The sequence below is a fragment of the Dryobates pubescens genome, chromosome 20 (genome assembly GCF_014839835.1).
Source record: "Dryobates pubescens isolate bDryPub1 chromosome 20, bDryPub1.pri, whole genome shotgun sequence".
NCBI lineage: Eukaryota > Metazoa > Chordata > Aves > Piciformes > Picidae > Dryobates > Dryobates pubescens.
Window position 1 is genome coordinate 3,920,699 of NC_071631.1, and position 19,974 is coordinate 3,940,672.

At 58.2% G+C, this 19,974-nt stretch overlaps 1 protein-coding gene across 1 annotated transcript in view; it reads right to left on the reverse strand.

Moving 5' to 3' along the window:
• The window catches only part of COL8A2 (collagen type VIII alpha 2 chain), a 30,298-nt gene that overhangs the window by 5,849 nt on the left and 4,475 nt on the right, over positions 1 to 19,974 (reverse strand). The window contains exon 2 of the mRNA XM_054170944.1: positions 1,249 to 1,422. Coding sequence (XP_054026919.1) covers positions 1,249 to 1,405 — 157 coding nt within the window. The 5' untranslated portion in view covers positions 1,406 to 1,422. The remainder of the gene's footprint in view (positions 1 to 1,248; positions 1,423 to 19,974) is intronic.

Sequence of the window (19,974 nt, forward strand, 5' to 3'; positions counted from 1 at the left end):
AAGAAGAAAGGGGAGGGAAAAAAAGAAGGAAAAGCAGCAGGGAGATACTTGAATCCAGTCCCACCAGCAGCTGAAACGTTCCTGTGCTACACTGGAAGGTTTTGTCTCTGGCTGGGGTTCAGGGAGCAGCTTTACAACAGCTGGGAAGGGGGCAGGGAAGGGGGGGCTCAATGCATGCTGCGGCTCCAGGTTTTGCTGTGTTTTCTGACACATGTGCTGGGCTGAACTCCTGATAAGCTATTCAAGCCAGCAGTAAATCAGCCACTGCAGCCCAGCCCTCCCCAGTTTCTCCTGCCAGAGCCAACACTTAGCTCCCAGGAGGGTCTGGGGCTGTGCGATCCCAGGGGGAGGGCTCCCGTGGCTCTTCCCGAGCACCAGGCAGCGCCGCAGCTGTCCGGGCACCTGAAACCCTCGCACTGCCCTACCCCTCGGTGTTCGGGGAAGAATGTTGGGGACTCTGTGTTTGGTATCAAGGACAGGACTCAGATCCTTCCCTCCATCCCCTCCTAAGCTGTAGATGCTTTAACGAGCATCATGTACACCTCGGGGATGCCCTGATGAGCCCAAGACCTGCCAGATTTGGTGGGAAGTGATTTCACACGTGTGGAGTTTCTGGTCGCTGCTCTCCGAGGGAGGAAATGTCTCTCCCCTGCTGTCCCCTGGCTAGGCTGGTCTCAGCTCCGGCCCTGGCCCTCTTTCCTTTCCCAGCTGGTGCAAAACGCAGACGGGGAAACCGGAATAGGTGGAGGAGTGGAAAAAGCCTCGCAGGGACGGCTCAGGTTTAACGGCAGCGAGAGGGAGAGACAGCGAGCGCCGGGGCTGCGCCTCAAAGGTACCAGCAGACATGCAGGAAGGGAGGAGGCAGAGGAGGAAAGCAAAGGGCTCACGGGGCCCCTTTGCGCACCAGCTCCCAGACTGAGCACCCAAACGTGCTTGCCCAGTGCAAGCAAAGGTTTCTGCCTCTCTGCTGAGCCTCTCTCTGTGCCTGTCCCTGTGCTGGGTTAAGGAGACCGAAACAGTCCCTTCATGCTTGGCCAAAGACACTTTGGGCATCAGGACCCCCGGCCATGGCAGGCTGCTCCCTGGGGGCACCAATTCCATGAGTAAAGGGTTGAGGAGTGCCCGATGGCTGTGGGGTGCTGCGGCCCCTTCCCCAGGATGCCGCTCTCCCTTCCCACCGTGCTGGCGGGTCCTAGCAGCCCCAGCCACCTGTGTGTCCCTCTCCACCACATGGAGCGCATCTCTTACCCAGGTACTGCCCTTTGCCTTCACGGAAGGGGGGTCCCAGGGGTCCCTTCACCATGGGCTGCATGTACTTCACTTGGGCGTAACCTGCCGCGCCGCCTCCCGCCGCCGAGCGAAGGCCAAGCACCACCACCAGCAGCACCGCAGCGTCCGGCAGCATCCTGCTCCCCACTGCTCCTGTGGACAAAGCGGCAGTGAGAGCGGACACCCACAACCCCCATCCACACCCTCCATCCTGTGAGGATCAGCTGGGAACCCGGGAAGGATGCCGGTGGGAGTAGGGCTGCGGTGAGTTTGCCTTTTTCCAGAGCAGCGGTGCCCTGGGCACATTTCCCCTTCCCACCACCCGCTGGTTGGGAGGTGCACAGTGAGTGCGTGGTTTGTGAGCAATAACTAAGGATGGGCACCCAGCAAAGCCTTTCAGAGGCTTCCCTGGCACCTGCTTGCCTGGGGTTATGCCCAGGCAAACATATTTTTAACGTACCTAAGTGGGGATAAAAGGAAGGATGCAAACCACAGCTGCTGAGCCCAGCAGTGCTGTCACATCTCTCAGGCAGGGGCTCCTCCAACCAAAGCTGTGTCCGTGCTGGTCATAGTTTTCTGGGCAGCTCAGGCTGATACCACTGACCTCTGCCTGCTGCTCCTGCCTGCACAGGGAGCAGCTGGGATGGTGCTGCATCTCCCAAATGGGTGCTGGGCCCAAGCTATGATGGTGAAGCCCAAGACTTGCTGTGTCCATGGCTCAGCTGCGTCCCTTTGCGGGCAGCAACGGGAGCTCACTCGGAAGGTGAAGGATGGGAGCCCTTGGCCAGGAAAGCCTAGGGGAGGCGGGCTTGGGGGCAGCAGCTTCTGCCTTAAGTGTCTGTTTATTTAAAAGAAATGCTCTCTATAAATAAACTTCTCCTCCAGCAGCTTGCTCGGCGCCAGCTCCACGCGCGGAGCTGCAAACAGATTGATTCGTGCAGGACATTTATTTTCGGAAGCTTAACCAACACGTGATGGCAAAGAGCTTTGCTGATTTTCCCTCCTTCTCACAATAATTGACCCCTGGGGGTTATTAACGAGAGCTGAGCCCCCCCCCCCGAGCAGGAGCAGGGCTGCTGAGTGCCAGGATTTGGTCGGCATTTCCTGAATCGCTTTTGCTGAAGCAGCATTGAAGATAGGGAAAAAAAAAAAAAGAAGCTGCAACCTAGAGAAAAAGCAACACCCCCACCCCAAAAAACCCCACCCACACCCAAACAAACCAACCCCCCCCCAAAACCCAACAAATTAAATCAAAATTAAAGCAAGTTGAATAGAGGGAGGGAGGAGGCCTGGCTTGCGATTGTTCCTGATGGTGTAAATGCTCAGCAGGCTGTTGGAGGTCTCCAAGGACCTCTGCTCTGCCTGGGAAATGCCCACAGAGATGAGCCCCTTGAATAGAATAGAATAAACCAGGTTGGAAGAGACCTTCAAGATCATCGTGTCCAACCTATCATCCAACACCACCCAATCAACTAAACCAGGGAACCAAGCATCCTGTCAAGCCTTGCCCTGAACACCCCCAGCGACGGCGACCCCACCACCTCCTCAGGCAGCCCATTCCAGTGGGCAATCACTCTCTCTGTGTAAAACTTCCTCCTAACCTCCAGCCTAAACCTCCCCTGACGCAGCCTGAGACTGTGCCCTCTTGTTCTGGTACTGGTTGCCTGGGAGAAGAGACCAACCTCCGCCTCACTACAACCCCCCTTCAGGTAGTTGTGCTTCCCATGCCGTGCTCAGGGCTGGAGGGGACAGGGCCAGCTCTGCCACTGGTGTCACGGTGGAGCCAGGAGCCTGGGAGGATGCAGGTGGCCACAGCAGATGCTGGGAGAGGAGCTCAGCTCTGCCCGCATCCCACCGGAGCCAGTGGGACCGGTGCTGTGCCAAACCCACCGTGGCACCCAGCAGGGAGGGCAGGGCCAGGCTGCTGCTGGGGTGGGACAGCCAGGGACACGCGTGACAGCCGCCATCAGCCTCCTTGGCGGCGAGGAGAGGGCCTCGCCGGCCTCATTGTTTTTCTGTCTTCGGGGTCGAGAAGAGGAACGCTTATTTTCATGAAGCATTATTTTACAAGGATTTGTTTAAGGGAAAAAGAATCCCATGTTAAGGGATTGCAGCTGTGAAAATACAGTTTCTGCTAAATAAAAGAGGAGAACAAACCCCTGAATCAGCTATTTATTTGTTTTCCTTACCTGGGATGACCCCTGTGCCTCCACCTCTAACTCCCTCCCTTCCCAGCTCTTTCTTCTCCCACCTGGGCTTTAGTCACCCCTGCTCCTCCCTGGCTGGGCTGTTTCCATGGGGAGCTGCTCATGGCTCTGCCAAGCTCATGCCACAAGAGCAGCGCCCTGGGGTGGCTCAGCCCCTCACTGCTGGGTGCTGTGGAGTGTCCCCCTTTCCCCCTGTCCTTCAGCGAGACCCCCGCCCTTGGAGAGGCACAGCACTGGAGGGACACTGGAGCCAGATGAAAGGGAAGGGGAGGACAAGGTGATCCAGCTGCTTTGGCTCTGGCCATGGACGAGCAATGGAGTGCCCTTGCTCCATGCCAACATGACCAGTTGTAACTTGGCATCACCACACAGAGGCTTAGCTCCTGACCAGACAGGTCATTCCTCCTGCCCTCGCTCCCCCAAGATACTGGGGGGCAACAACAGGGTCTGCCCTGAGACCCCCAAGCACACATCTATATCCCTCAAGGAAAAGGGTTCTCTGGTGCTTCGCTGTCCCCCGCAGCAGTGCCCAGCAGCAGGGCAGGAGGCCTCACGTTAGCCTGGCTCTCCAGGCAGTGATTTAATAAGAGAATAAAATGGAAACATCTGGAGTCTCATATGATGGATAAAGTGTGCACGACGTGTCTGTGAAGAGGCTCTTTCATGCTTGAAATCTCCTGTGTTATGAAATGATAATTAATCACAAGGAGCAGCCCTGCAATGTTCTCCTCTCCCAGGGCAGGTTGCAGACAGGGGCTGGTTCATGTTGTGGAGCAGGGCTTCTGTGTCTGTGACAGTGTCACCTGCCTGTTGTCCTGTGGGATGAGGACTCCTCTGGCATGGCCAGAAGAAATCCCACGAGGAGTCACCTTTTTCCCACCTAGAGCAGAGGAGATGCTCAGGGGCATGAAGGGAAGATGCTCCCAAGCACAGTCTCTCCTGGCACTGTGGGATGGGACTCACCCCATTCTGCCACCCATGGCTAGCTCTGGGCACACAAGTGCAACACCAGGCTGGGCACCATCACCAGCCAGGCTGCCGTCCTTGAGGTGCAGCTCCAGTCCCCCAGCACAGCTGGGGAGTTCGACCACAGCCTCTCCCTGTGGAAAAGCCAAGCCCAGCAGGACCAGCTGGGCCAGGAGGGTTCATACAGGGGAGCGCTTGAGGGGTCCCCGAGATGCTGGAGCCGGGACAGGACTCGGAAGCACTGCACTGCTTGGCTCTGGAGGGGGAGTGGGAGCTCAGCACAGCTGCAGCCGGTGCGGTGGTGGCGCAGCACCGAGACCCTTGGCACCGCTTCAGAGCGGGCTGCCGGCGCGCAGGCTGAGCAAGTGTCTGCTCCCCTGGCAGTCGGTGAGCAGACGTGTTAAAAACCCCTGGCACGCCATGAAAGCTCCGGGAACGGGGGAAAAAATCTCACACTTAAAGCATGAGAAAGGAGACAAGAAATGTCACCTTGTTCTCCAAAGAGTGTGAGGGCTCGGGCAGCCAGAGCTGCCTCCATCGCTCCAGAAACAGCCTATGGCTTGTGCTTGGGAGACTAGTGAGCTCCCAGCGAGCTCCTAGCAGGCAGCTCCCCACCACTCCCAGCAGAACGGGGCTGCTGCTGCCCCACACCATCCTCCTTTCCCCACAGCGTCCATGCTAACCCTTCTGGGCACAGCCCTGCCCACGGACCGGGTGACCTTCCCTCGAGGAACGCAGCCCCACGCATCCCCTGCGTGCACAACCCGGGGCTTGTTCGCTGAGCTGCAGCTGATTTATGGCCCCTGTTACTTACATATTAATGATGGCCCTGGCAGGCAGGCCCCGCGCCTGCTCCCTTCAAAGCTAATTATTTTCTGAGTCAATATATGTGATCCGTGGGGGATCTGTGATTGCGGTTGAAGGTCAGTAAAATGGAGAACTTGTTTAAACCCGGCAGTAAAAAGCTCGATCAGCCTGGGGCTCAGCGTGCCGCTCGCCGGCCTCCGCCCCAGCTCTGTCCCCACACCAAACCGGGGACCACGCCAGCCCCCCACGGGGGTTTGCCTGGGCACAGGATGGGGCATGTGACGCACTTCAACTGTGCGGCATGGGAAGCGGGGACCAGCTCTGCAAACCACACCCTGGGCTGCGGTGAGCCGCGGTGAGCTCCTCACATCCTTGCCTGACTCAGGTGGACACCACAAAGAGCAGGCAGCAAGCAGGCAGCAAGCAGCAGGGCAGGCGGTGCGTGTGGGTGGGCTGGAGCAGGGTGGGTTTGGACGCCGCCGTGTCCCGTCGGGCCGCTCCATCCTCCGGTCATTTACAATTAAAAAAAAAAAAAAAAAAAAGAAAGAAAGGGGGGGGGGGGAGAAAGGGGGGGAAAAAAAAGCAGGGAGGTTTTCCAAGCCCAACACGGGGCTGGACCGACTCCAGCGGGAGGTAGATGATTGGGTTTGTGCTACACATGCTTTAAAAAGAATAATAAAATGAGTCAAAGAAGCTGAGAAGTGAGCCATTGAGCAGCAGAGCGGGCACGCCGTTTCCGTGGGCCGGGCTGCGAGAGCCAAAGGCAGCAGGAGGAGCTCGGCCGAGCAGCGCCGGGGCGCGGGGAGAGTGCTGGCGCAGGCTGGTCCTTGACACCCGATCCCAGCCCCAAGCTGCTGTACGCGCCGCCTGCCCGAGCCTCGCCCGCCCCTCGGCCCAGGGAACAAGAAAACATTTTCCTTGACGAAATAAAAACACTCCAGCCCATCTGCAGGCAGCCGCTGGCCACCCCTGCAGCGCCCGCGCCTGGCCTCTGCGCCGAGCGGCGTGGGCACGGCAGGGCATGGTGCCTCACCTTACGGTGCCCTCAGCCCGGCTGGCTGCAGGTGCTGGCTGTGCCCATCTGTCCTGCGCTGCTCCAGGCAGGGTGGCAGCCAAATTAACGCCCAGGCTGGGGGGGGGGGCTCTGTGTTAATTAGCTCCTGCTGTGTTAACAACCTACTGCAGGGGCAGGTGAGTGTGAAGGGCTGAAAGAAAGGCCATGGGCAAACAGCTCTTGGTAGCCCCAGGTCAACTGGCACCCGTGGCAATGCTGGGTGCAGGAGAGGAGCTGGCACTGCTCTGCAGTGGGGGCCTGCAGAGGAAGGGGCCCAGGGATGTACAACATGAGGCAGTGCCACGCTGGGCTCTGCCACTCCACTGGGTGTCAAACAGCTGCTCTCCAGGTGCTGCAAAAGCAGCCTGGGTGGCTCTCCCTGGCTGGACTCACCTCCTGGCACACCTGAGCCATCTGTGATATGCTGAGAGCGGGGAGCACACGGGCACTGCTTGCTGCCCCACCACAGGGGCCAGGTAGTGTCCTGCACTGGGGTCAGGCTGCACTTGGGCTATGGCAGGGACCTGTGTGGTGCACAGTGTCTGTGGTAAATGTTGCCCATGGGGCAGGATGCCCATCGTACACTATCCATGGTGCACACTACCCATGGCCGGGTCCAGCGATGGTGCTGCCAACAAGGTTGATGCCACCACTTGATCCCACAGCCACCAGGTCAGGGCTCAGCTCAGGGGATTAATGACCCTCCACGTGTGTGCTGGGAGCACAGCAAACTGAAGCCTGCAGCAGGTCACAGCTCAGGGCTTAATCCCTCACCTCCAGCTGTCAAAACTCCTGTGCTGAGCACTGCGGAGCCCTGGCTGATCACTGCCGACATGCCCGTGAGGTGAAGCCATCCCTGGGGAGTGGTGGCATGTGGAGACCCAGACAGAGACCTGGTCTCTGGACAGGTCTACACTGACTTGGACCTGGGACTGGGTGGAAAACCCTGGCCAGAGGCTGCAGAATGCCAGGTGTCTGCCTGGGGCACGAGGCTCAGCCCCGCTCCCCACATGCCCTCACTGATGCACGGCTGGGCTGTGCCCCTGGGTGCATGGAGGCCAGTGAGACCTAAGGGTCATGCTCCTCCCTCATCCTGGCCCCAGTAGAAGGTTTCTGCACCCCAAGCTCCCTGGTCCCATCCTTCCCCCACACCCCAGCCTCAGCTCCACCGAAATACCAGACTGTGCAGAGCATTAATAGCAGGGTTGCCTGCCAGGTGCATAGTTTGACCAGTCAGATCACACATGCCAAACCACAGGTATTTTATGAGACGTTTCCTGTTATGAAGACATTTTTGTGGGGATTCATTCTTTTCTTCCCTTCTTCTTCCCCTCTTCTGCTCCTCCTCCTCCTTCTCCCAGGAGGATGGTGGCCTGCCCAGGGGGGCAGCAGTGATGCTGACCCTGATAGCCAAAAAGCAGAGCAGAGCGAGAGCTGGAGCTGGAGCTGGGGTCAGCAGTGGGGATGGCAGTGCTGCAGGGTCCCATCCCCTTTGGCATGCTGGCAGCTACTGGGCAGGGTCTGGAGCCCCTCTCTGGAGCTTGGGCAGGGTCTGTGTGGGTGCGGTGATGGAGTCTGAACTGCCATATGAGCCCTGGCTCATGCCACAACCCAGGCACAGAGTCTCTCACGCTGATCCTGGTGTGGGATGTGGAACCCAGACAGCCTGGGGAGAGCCACAGCCTGTGAGCCCCAGAGAGCTGCAGGAGCTCTGGGGCAACTTCGGGGTCCTGGTCAGCCAAAGCAGCCTGGCCACAGGGACACACATGCTCTGGTGGGAGGCAGAGGGTGTTTGCCCAGCTCTGTGTGTCAGACACTGCTTTGCCCCGTGTGGAAACAATGATGCAAAGAGACCTGCTGAGCCTGGAGGGGCATGCAGAGAGCAAGTCCCTTCCTGGGGAGTTTGTGGGCAAGTGGCCATCAACTGAAGATATGGAAGCCCCCAGCCTCATGTTTAATTATAATAAGCTGCTACCTGGGGCAGGGATGCTCTGAGTGGCCAGGGCAGCTCACCTGGGGTGTGAGGATGTGTGAGGGGCAAGGCATGCCCCAGAGACCTCCTGTGTCCCCACCCCTGCCAAGAGCTGGGGTGATGGAGGTGCTGGATCCCACTGCACCTGCACAGCATCACAGCAGAGATGTGGCTTCATCTCCTAAGTGAACATAGGGACACTATAGGCTGCTCCAGCCCCTGCCCTGTGCCCTATGGGAAGGGAATCCCATGAAGAGAAATGCAGTTGAGGAGCAGTGTGAGCCCATAGCAGCTCTAGGGCAGTCACAGCCATGGGGAGCCTCTAGTGGCTTCATGGGGAGACCTCTGGTGGCTTCAAAGCTCAATTAGGAGGACCATGCCCTATGCTGGGCCTCTCCTCCAAGGCTCTCAGATCAAGGCCAGCAGCATTTTCAGCCACTTCCTCAGCACCTAAGGATCTATCCCTGGGGTGAAATTTGGGGTGGAGGGTACCAGAAATGCCTGAGCTGCCAAGAGCAAATACCAAAGAGCACAGCCCCAAGCCTCCCCTGCCACCAGCAAACCTGGCTGCCTGGGATGGGAACCTGCCTTGCAGGGTTTATCCTAACAGTCATTTTATGTCAATGTCAGGGGTTGAAATCCCAGCTCCCTGCTTTTGTTGGGTCCTTTGATCTCCATTGCCTCTCCTCTAGCAGGCTTCTAGCAACACCCTCAGGTGACCCTGCCTGCACCTGGCTGCTGCCCACACTATGGCACTCATGCATGTCCTCCACAAAACCCCTTTGTGACACCATCCTGGTGAAAACAGCTTCGCCCTCAGAGCAGCATTTCCTTGGGGTTCCAGCATCTGGGGAGGGCAACCCCAGAACCCAGCTCATGGCTCCCAAAAGACAAGACCCCAGCGGGAGCACTCCTGGCTGCACCATCCTCCCCCTTCCACTGCAGCTCCTCCCGGTGCGATGTCTCCTCAGCTGCCATCGCTCCCCATCCCGGTCACAGCCCCTGGGGACAGGGTTGACCACATCTGTCTGCACAGCAGCGTGGCCACAGGTGATGGGGACGTGCTTCAAGGTCCCTGGGGGTCAACCCGGGCAGGTGCTGTGGCCCTGGTGGGGTCCAGACGTGGGGTGCCTGCCGCCGCCGTGTCGCCAAGCCGGCTGCCGCTCTGCTTCTGGGGCTGGGGGGGGGAGCGTGGGGGGGGAGGAAATCTTGTTTATGCTTCTCTAATATCTGCCTTCTGTTTTGCATTTGCCTCTCTTCAAAGATAGGGAGCCGCCTCTGCCAAGATTCCTGAGGAGATCTCCTCAGCAATGCCGACCACGCTCCCCACCGCACTCAAAGAAAACAAATGTCAGGCCAAGGATTGATATGAAATAGTTTAAAAATGAGAAAAAGCTGCCTCAGAGCTAGGTTTACATTAAAAGAAATTTCAGGAGCGGGGGCCTGGGCTGTGTCCCTCCCCGGCGCGGGGGGGGGATAGGGTTACCTGCCGGGGTGATGGCCTCGTCCTGCCTGCTCGCCCTCGCCGCGGTGGCTGCTCCCTGCCTGCGCCATGGGGTCTCACCAGGGCAAGGTGCTGCTCCCCAGGCACAGTGGCGTAGCACAGGGCTCCGGGGCAGGGTGGGGACTGGTTCCCAGTTCTTCCCGCTGGCACCCCTCTGGGTAGTGCAGGCACAGTGACCTCCACCCCACTTTGCTCAGCAAATCTCACCCCCCCCACACACACCCCCCCCCCACCAGAGGGTTGCTAACTGCCTGCCATTCCCCCACCCCTGCCCAGGACCCCTCCCAGGGTCTCCCAGGCACAGCTCCCAGCAGAGAGCATCCTGCGGGGCACTGGTACCTGCTGGGCAGTGTGGTGTGTAGCAGCATCTAGGTGAGCTGTGGGATGTCAGGGAGGAGACACAGGGGCTGCACCACTTGGGCAGGTGAGACCCCTCACCTCCCCTGCCCTTGGCATGCAGGGGGCTGTCAGGGGGTTAAAGCATTTGGCTTTCCTGCATTCCCAGTTAGCCCAGGAAAGAAAATAAGCGGCGGCTCCTCTCTGGATGGCAGGGGCTCCCAGCAGGACCCTCATCCTTTGATGCCTGAACCCTCCCCATCCCACTGCTCTGAGCACCCTATCGTTGTCTTCATCCTCGTTGCCATCCCCATCCTGTTCCCATCCCATTTCTTATCCTGTTCCCATCCCACACCATCCCATCCTGTCCCCATCCCCTTCTGCCGCCGGGGCCGTGCACCGCGCAGGAGTTTTGCTGGCAGGGCAGCGCTGGAGCTGCTCAGAGGCGTTCGCGGCGCGGCGAGGGGGACGGCGCAGGCTTTTCAGGCAGCATTTTGGTTTCTGTTCGTTAATTTAATTGAATTTGTGTGAGCTGAGCCCAGCAAGCCCGAGGTGTTCAGTGGAAACTCTGACAAGACGCTACCATAAACCGCGCTGGCCCCGCGCTGCCGGCTTGGGTTTCAGATTTTCCCCCACGCTCCCTACTGCCTGTTTCAGTGGGGCCAGTGCCACGGGCTCGCAGCACTGCAGGGCTCCTGATGCCCATCCCAGAGTACTGATCCCAAAGTGCTGATCCCAGAACACTGATCCCAAGGTACTGATGCCATGGGGGGTACTGATGCCAGGGGGGATACTGATCCGAGGGCAGTCCCCCCACCCCCACCCCCACACGTGCCTTTCTGCTGGGATGGATGCTGGTTGTGTAAAATCCAGCTGATTTCTTCCCAGAATTTTGTTTGGAAGAATGTCCCCAGCACTGTCACAAGATGTTTCAACATCGCTGAATCAGCTGCTTTGATTTTTCCAATTTGAGATTTTTGTTTGGGGTTGCTGCTTTTAAAACCTTTTTTTAATCCCCCCCTCCCCCCAGTTTCCACATTTCCTTTGTCTCGCAGCCGAAAGCCTCACAGGGAATTCCAGTGGCCCTGCTTTCCTGGGGATTATGCCAAAGCCTCTCTGTTCACCCCCAGCCCTGTGGCACAGGCAGCAGAGAGTCCCTGGGGCAGCTCTGCTCCCCTCTTCCCTCAGGGTTCTGGGGTCTGAGCCAGCAGGGTGCTGTGCCCCAGGAGGGGCAGGCAGCTCACCCTTCCCACGTGTACCACCTCTACTTGTCATTAACCAACAGCTTTCAACCCCAAGAGATGCCAGCATGCCACTACTCAAAGCCACAGTCTTATTATCAGGCTCCTAATTGCCAGAGCAGTCGAGTATCTCATTTAATTGGCTTTAAAGGGTTTCAGACCCCCCTGGCCTGCCTCTGGCTGAACCTCTGCACCCACAAATCCCCTTCGTCTCCTGCTGCTCCTCCTGGCACAGCACCATCCACCAGAGATGCCTGGCAGAGCCAGACCTGGACCACACCAGGGCAGCCCAGAGGAAAATGGGATAGGTTTTGTGTGCCCCAGACCATCCCAGGGAAAAAACACTTTTGGACCCAGGTTGGAGAAAGGAGCAGGAGATGCAGCTCAGACAGAGCTGGGAACAAGTTCGTTTGGAACAGCACCAAGACATCCATGACCTTTGCAGAGCCCCAGGGCCAGCCCTGCCTCCCTACAGGGCACAGAGCATCTGCCCAGGGCATCACTGTTACCACTGACCCTTTGCCAAGCAAAACTAGAGCCTGGAGTCCAAGCAGGAGTGGGAATCAGCATGGAACACACTGAGTGTTCTCTGATTTATTTCTGCCAGGCACCAGCCCTTGGACATGCAGCCAACGGTGCTCAGTGTCATCCCCGTGTCCCCATGCCCCTGCAGTCTCCTGGGACATGTTTTCCTGGGGGATAGCACAGAGCCATGCCCTGTCCTGAGAGCACCAGGGTGAAAAGTCAGGGACCAGTTCAGTGGTGACTGGGAGGTCTGTGCTGGCCACTGTGGCCAGCCAAGCTGGGTGCTGAGTCGGGGCCAGGGGACACACTTATTGCAAAACCTTTTGTTTAGGCTCCAAGCTGGAACAACATCCAGCTCCTCTTTTCCAGGCAGAGCTTTCCTCTAGGCTGTGTTGTGTGGGAACCTCTCTCTGTCCCCACTAAGGACCCACTGTCCAAAGAGGCTCTCATCCTGCCCCGGGCTACAAGGGCTGGCAGTGACACGGTGCTGAGCCCAGCGAGGACATCGCACCGAGGACATCTCACCTTGTCATGGGGCCACCCCCTGGTTTGGGTGCAGGTGCTGGGAGCCTGCCATAATGCTCAGGGTGGGACTGGCACCCATTTCCCCTCTCGAGGGACCCCAATGCCACTCCCAGTTGTTTCCCTGCACTGGGGAGCAGAACTGACCTGGGGAGAAAAACAAAACCTGGGAAGCAGAAGGGGAGCCAGGGAGCAGATCTGCCATAGGGCAGGTGCTGGCATGTTTGCTGCTGCCTTCTAGGAAATGGTGGGCATGTGGCAGCCCCAGCTCGGGTGAGCACTGGGCATCTGCTGCAGGCACCAGCGCTGCCACTCACCTGCCATTTATGAGCCTTCACACGTGCCAGTGAAACATGGGGGGAAATTAAATGACCTATTCATTCTATTTTACTGGAGGAGAATTCTGACAGAAAAACCAAACAAAAAGAGGAAAGAACCCCAAGGAACCCCTCAGCCTTTGACCCCGGAGCTATTGTGCAGGAACAGAGCAGGGAAAGGATCTTGGAGGCACTGGTGGTGCTGGGCAGGGGTACAGGCAGTGCCCCTTGATCCCTGCCCAGTGTGGGGTGACAGAGTCCTGACCATGGGAAGGCCAGGGGACACCCTAAATCCCCTCACCAAAGTGTGGAGTGTCAAGCAAAGGTGGTCAGAGTGAGGAACCCTGGATGGGTCCTGCTTGGCTACTGGTGCCAGCTCCTGCCCTACTGGCAACTCCTTCTGTCCGGAAGTTGCAGCTGCCCCCTCCCACAGCCCCACTGGGTTCTGCCAGGGCCAGACCATGACCCCAGCAAGCTGGGCTTTCTCCACCAGCAGAAAGCAAATGTCACACAAGGCCAGTGTCCCACGGCTTCTGACCCTCCCTGCCGGTGCCAGGCCAGTGCTGCGGTGAAAATACGGCAGGTGGCCAGGCAGGCGGGCACGGGAAGTGAAGCTGTGAAGCTGGCACCCTTCTTCCAGCTCTCCTCCATCCACCAGAGATGGCCAAGGGGCCATTTGGCCAAAGTCATGTCACCTGCACGTGGTGCCTGGCACGCACCATGGCCCAGGGATGCTCTGCTCCCCTGGCAGGGCTGTGGCACAGGGTCCTCACCAGTGCTGATCTTGCTTTTTCACACCACTACATGCCTGTGCTGCTGGCAAGCTCAGACATGGCTGCTGCCCACTGCCCACCCCTGGGGCATCTCTCCATCCTGGGGACAGCCAGCTTCAGAGGGACACATCCCGTCGGGAGGCAGGAGCAGGGACACATCCCAGTGCTGCAGGAGCTGGAGAGAGAGACTCAGGATGTTCTACGGTGGCCGGGACGGGAGCTGGGGAGCAGGGGGATCCCAGCTCCCACCCCTAGCTGAGGCTGCTGCTGGGGCCATCCCGGCCAGGCACGCCTTGGCGGGGCGCGGGGCTATTTCGGGAGCTTTCAGCACCACCCCGAGAGGTGTCCGATGCTTTTATTTATAACCCCCCTGGCTCCTACCCAGCTCCAGCCGCTTGCATGCAGGAAAAAGCCCGACGGAGCCAAGACAAACGGAGCCAGCAGCATCCCCGCGCCGCAGGAGGCAACGGCGAGCGGGCCAAGGATGCTCCAGCTGCCCCGCCCGGCCCCGGGCTGCCCGTCGCGCTGGACACGCCTTGGCACCATGGTCCTGGGGGCTGAGCACGAGGCTGCACAGCCACCCTGGGTGGACCTCGATGTGCTGGGGCTGCTGTGGAGCAGGTGGGTGGCTGCTGATAGGACCCCAAAATCCGACCCCAGCACAGCGGCTGCTGCTATCTGTCAGGAACCTGCACGTGTGATACAGAAGTGCCCATGCCCTGCTCGAGGTCTGCAGAACCATCCTGGGGATGCCATGGATCCCAAATGCTGTGGTTGCTCCCCACTTCCCACCCTGCTCACAAGCACTCCACTGGGACAGCTGGTCCCTCTCATGGTCAGGGCTTGCTGGGGGGGGAAGTGCCTCAAGTACCAGCTGTGGCTGGGGCCAGAGCCCTCATGCCCAAGGGCAGAAGGGGAATAAACTCCCACAGCTCCCGATGAGCTGCTGAGCTTTGGTGTTTGGAGGTGAGGTGAAGGCTGTAGCCCCATCCAGGGGGGCGAGGGGACTGCCCCACAGATGGGCTCCCCCCTGGCACTGGCTCCAGCCCCCAGCAGCGTGGCAACAATCAGGGCATTGTCAGCGTGCTGCCAGGGACACGAGTGTGCCGGGGAATTCACCCAGCCCGGCGCTTTCTGCCTGTGCTCCTGGCTTTCCCAGCCCGGACTAATCCCGTAAGATGCCCAGTCAGCACAGCCCTGGCCCTGCAGCTGCCAAGGAGGGATGGCAGCTCCCAGTCCCCTGGCCCCCATCTCCCCTGGGCAAAGCCACAGGCGCACAGCCCCAGCAGCTGCCATCGTGCCGAAGGTGGGTGCAGACAAAGGCACGGCGAGCGCTGCGCTGGCTCCGGCGGCGTCGGGGGCTCGGTAACGGGGTCCGTTCGCTGGGGTAGTTGTTGGAATAACAAATTGTATCATCCAAAAAAAGCCAAACCACAAAAGGGGATCGGCTTGCAGCCCGCCTCACAAAAGCCCCTTGTCTGGAGGCCCCCCGCGCCCCCCAGTCTCCCAGAGCAAACTCGGTGTAACCAAAACAAACAGCGCGCCCGGCCCGGCGCTCTCACGCTCCCCGGCAAACCGCGGAGCCAGCGGCGCGGCGCGGAACGGCCCGACCCGGCTGGGCGACTGGCAAACTCCCTCACTGAGTGCCCAGGGCATGCCCACCAGCCCCAGATGTTCAGCTGTGCCCTGCCAGAGAGCTGCTGACCTCTCCTTCTCAGAAGCCTCATCCAGCCACCAAAACTAAGTGGTGCTGAGGGACGTGGTTTTAGCACCAGGCTTGGCAGAGTTAGGGAATGGTTGGATTTGATCATCTTGAAGATATTTGCACAGAATCACAGAACAGTAGGGGTAGGAAGGGAGCTCTGGAGTCCAACCTCTCTGCCAAGGCTGGCCCACCTAAAGAAGGTCACACAGGAACATGTCCAGGTGGGTTTTGAATGTCTCCAGAGGTGAAGACTCCACCACCTGTCTGGGCAGCCTGATCCAGTTCTCCATCACCCTTAAATTAAAGAATTTTCTCCTCATGTTTAGATGGAACTTCTGATGTTCAGGTTTGTGCTCATTACCCCTTGTCATGTCTCTGGGCACCACAGAAAAAAGGGTGGGCGGTGTGTGGAGGGCTCTGGGCTCAGGGTGGCTGCCCTGCAATGGTACAGCCCCCACTGTGCCGGTGCAGCCCCCATCTCCTGGGGTCAAGCAGCAAACATGCAGAGGAACAGGGCAGCCCCAGATCCAGCACAGCTTACACAGGAGCAGGGAAGAGCAAGCCACAGGCTTCCCAGCAGCGGGATGAAAGATGAGGTTTGACACCTGCTAATGCCTCTAATCCTCCTCCTGCTCCTCACTCTCAGCTCTCCAGCAGGCTTGGAGCCCACCAGCCAGGCGGGAGGCAGATTTACAGCCAGCGAGCCTCTGGGAACGCCGGCGAGCACAGCAGGGAGCGATCCCAGCCCAGCAGCAGGAGCAGCCAGCCAGAGCCATCAGCTGGTTTCCAAATCCCCTGGGCACATCCCATGCATGTGCTTGTGGCCAGACATTCGGGGTCACCAGGGAAGTGCCCGAGGTCATGACCCCTCCATTTGCATCCTAGAAGGACACCTTACAGGAGGTGCCCATCTGGGTCCTGTCCTGGGAGGCTGCAAGAGGGGGAAGTGGCTGATGGAGGAAGAGAGAAAGCTCTTCCCAGTGGGGCTGCCCTCCAGAGTAGTGGGATTTGGGGCTGTTCCCTGACCCCAGCGAGCAAACTCCATCCCTGCCAAGGGCTCCTCAGCAGCTGGCCCCACAGGGGTCTTGCCATTGGAAAGGGGCCTCCTGCCATCTCTCCAGCAGCCCAGCAATGAGGTGGACAGAGGTTTGCTTCTCTTACAGCCTGGTCTTCATACTTTGACATGCAGGGCAGCAGTGCCAGCTGCCAGTCCTCATCTGGGAGCACCTCTCCAGCCTCCAGCCCCAAAACTCATTTGAATTCTTCGCAACCTGTCACCTAAACAAGGCTGCTTGAACTCCAGCTGAGGTTTCATCCCTGGACCAGTTGCCACCAGCCAGGGGACAGGCATTGGAATAAGTTACCCAGGGAGGTGGCAGAGTCACCAGCCCTGGAGGTGCTCAAGAAACTTGTGGACAAGGCACTTTGGGACATGGTTTAGTGGTGTTGGGTTGATGGTTGGAATTGATGGTCTTAGAGGTCTTCTCCAACCAAAACAATTCCATGATTCTTGGAAACAGAGATTTGTGACATCCTGCCTCACCCAGACAGGCTGCCATGACCCTGCAGCATGCTGGCACTGGGCTGACCCTTGGAGACAACCACACCTGAACTGCCATGTCCTGCCAGGTAGAGCAGGACGGGACAGGGCTGCCAAAGCCTGGCTGCATCCAAGATGGGCCCTTTGGCATCTCCTTCTCCCCAGCTGGATGCCTGGAGCAAGCCGAGGGGTGACCAGGGGCGACCTGACTGTCACAGCTCCTCTGCTGCAGGTCATTTGCCGCCTGCCCGGCGGCGCCCTGGCCACATTCCTGCCCTAAGCAGCGCGGATTTGCTGTGCTTTATGAGAAACGAGAAGAATGTTTTAAATGAAATTAATTCTTACAAACCCAAGATTTCATCAAAGTGCTGCCTGGGCACAGGCTGGCACGGGCCTGCTCTTGTTTGCTCGATTGCCCTTCCCCTGGGGGGAGGAAAATGCTGGGCTTGGTATAAAATAATTACAGCCCTCTTGTATAGTTCTGCTTAGAATCACAGAGTGGTTTGGGTTGGAAGGAGCCTTAAAGATCATCGAGTTCAATGCCCCCACACCATGGGCAGGGACACCTTCCACTAGACCAGGTTGCTCAAGATCCTGTCCAACCTGGCCCTGAACACCTCCAGGTGCGCTGGGGTCTGAGCTCAGAGCTGACGTTTGGCCATACCATCATATTTGGTCTTTAAGAAACAGCTGCAGGAGAAGGTGCAATGGGGAAAAAAAAAGCATCAGTGGATGTGCCCAGATACATCAAACATGCCCTGGCTGGTGCAGCAGCGCTGAAACCTTGAGCATCTGGCACCAGGGCTGTGCCGTGTGAGCTGGTGCTTCCCAGCTGGCACAGCACAGCATGGCATAGTGTTTGGCATGGACAGGGTCACTGCCCAGCTCTTCCTTTCAGCTTTCCTTTAAAAAAGCCACTAATTAAAGCCCACAAAACTCCCCAAGCCCCAAAGCGAGTCTCTGCTGTCCCACCAGCCCCTGCGCCCAGGGATGGTCGGCAGGATGTGGCACTTGCTCAGGGCTGGAGCAGCTCATGGGCACCCTGACCTTGTGTTTAGGAAGCACAAAGCATCATCTTCATTGCTCAGGCATCACCCACGAGCTGGCAGCTGAGACTGCCCCAGGGTGACCCTCAGAGATCCGTGGGCACACAGAGGTTGCTGGGCTCCAGGACTCTCATGCCACCATAGCCAAGGGGATGGGCAGCCCCAGCTGTGTCCAAGGTGCCCGGGCATGTCCCCACGCCACCCTCACTGGCCCAGCTTGTGGGCTGCTCTGGATGCCTGGGCTGCTCTCCCCAAGGGGGGCCGCAGTCTCTGCCCGTCAGCCCAAGCCCTTTGGGGCCCAAAGCATCTGAAATTAAAGGCAAAGAAAAGACAAAAGTATCACTGCTGTAATCCAAACCCAGGACCTTTGGGGACCTGCCCGTGGGTTGTGAGTGCCAGGCTGGCAATATCAGGAAATATGAAGAAATAGCAATAAAAAGCAGCTTGTTTCTGTCCGCTGGCTGCCTGGCACCAGAGAAGCTGAGAAATACCTTCCTGCAGCCATTGACAATGCATGTTTGAGGCTGGAAATCTGCTTCTCTGGCACAAGCCCACACATTTAACCCTGGTGGGCACCAGCAGAGCACCAAGGGTTGCAGCAGGGCTTCCCAGCCTCCCTGGGCCTGAGGAGGGGGGCACATTCCTCTCGGCTGCTGACACGGAGAACATGCTGAGCAGAGAGCAGGATGCAAGGGTGATAAGTGGCAAGTGTTGAAGTTCAAGCTACATGGAAAGCAAAAGAGCTGCTGCAGCTCCCTTCTGTGCCAAGCTTCCCAGCTCTTTATCAGTGCTTCCCTGAAAAAGATGGCTGTGTTGTCCTGACATGAAATATCCCCTTTGCAGTGATCCATATCTCCTCTCACCCAGTGCTCCAGCCCTGATGCACACCCTGGATTCACACTCTCATCCCTCAGAGCCAAGCCTGGAGCAAAGCCAAAATCTCCAAAGGAAAAATGCAGCCAGAGCTTCCAAGTTTTGTGGTAAAACCACATGATTTTGATGGGAAGCCATAAATCAATCCCAGGCTCTCTCAGCCTCCAGTAACTTCTTAAAACAAACCTGGGCTGAATTTTAGGACATGTAATGAAAGCTGAAAGCAGGTGAGTTGGCCACAGGGTTTGAGCATCCCTGCAGGACCTGTGCACAGGGGGATGCAGTTGCTCCAGAAAGTCCTGATCTTGGGGTCTCAGCTCTTCCTTAAAGGTGGGACACAACCAAAGCACCTTCCACCTTCTGCAGGTGTCAGGTTCATTGGAGTCACCATCCCTGGAGGCGTTTGAGAAGGTGTGGACATGGCATTTTGGGACATGGTTTAGTGGTCATGGTGGTGTTGGGTCAGTGGTTAGATCTGATGACCTTAGAGGCCTTTTCCAACCAAAATAATTCCTATGCTTCTCTCTCTTTACCCCAGAGCAGAAGAGCCCTGAGCCCTGCTCCATCCCTGCAGCATCACAGTGAGCTGCCCAGCCCCAGGGACACTGACACGACCCCCAACAGCCAGGAAACACTTTCATGATGTGCTGGGCAGGACCCCTCTGCCCTGCCCTGCCTGCAGCATGGGCATGGGGCACGGGGGGGTTGTGGCAAAAGGGGTAAATCCTCCTAGGGCTGTGAGGATCAGGGCAGCTGCACAAGGTGGTCTGGCTGCAGGGTCTTGGGTTTCGGTACAGCACAAAGCAAAGGCTCTTATTTGGCTAATGTGCCTCTGAAGAAAGGCTGTATCCTTGTTTGCTCCCACTGCTGCATTGTCTGTGGATAAAGACAGGGGATAGATCTCATCTGATACCAGCAATATCATCCCATCCATCTGGACAGGGCTCTTTACAAGACCCTGCTTTAGAATTTAGATCCCTGGGAACTTGGAAGGCAGCAGTGAAACAAAACCCTCGGCAAGAACAATAAAGAGGCTCTCGGCGACGGCCAGGGAGTTCTGCAGGGCAGCGTGGGCAGCGCTGCGAGGTCCCAGGGGTCTGGCACTGCTGGGCCACTCGGGTGAGCAGCAAGTTTCAACAAGTCTCCCGGTCTGGGGGATTCCTGCAGCCGCATCCTGCCTGGGGAAGGCAAAGCTTGTGCTGTGAGCTCTGCATTTCAGAGCAAGAAGTGGGGACTCCGTTATTTGGGGCAAAATATCCAAGCAGGGAAAGCCCTCACCTCTGCCTCTCCACATCCACAGCAGGTGGACACCAAGAT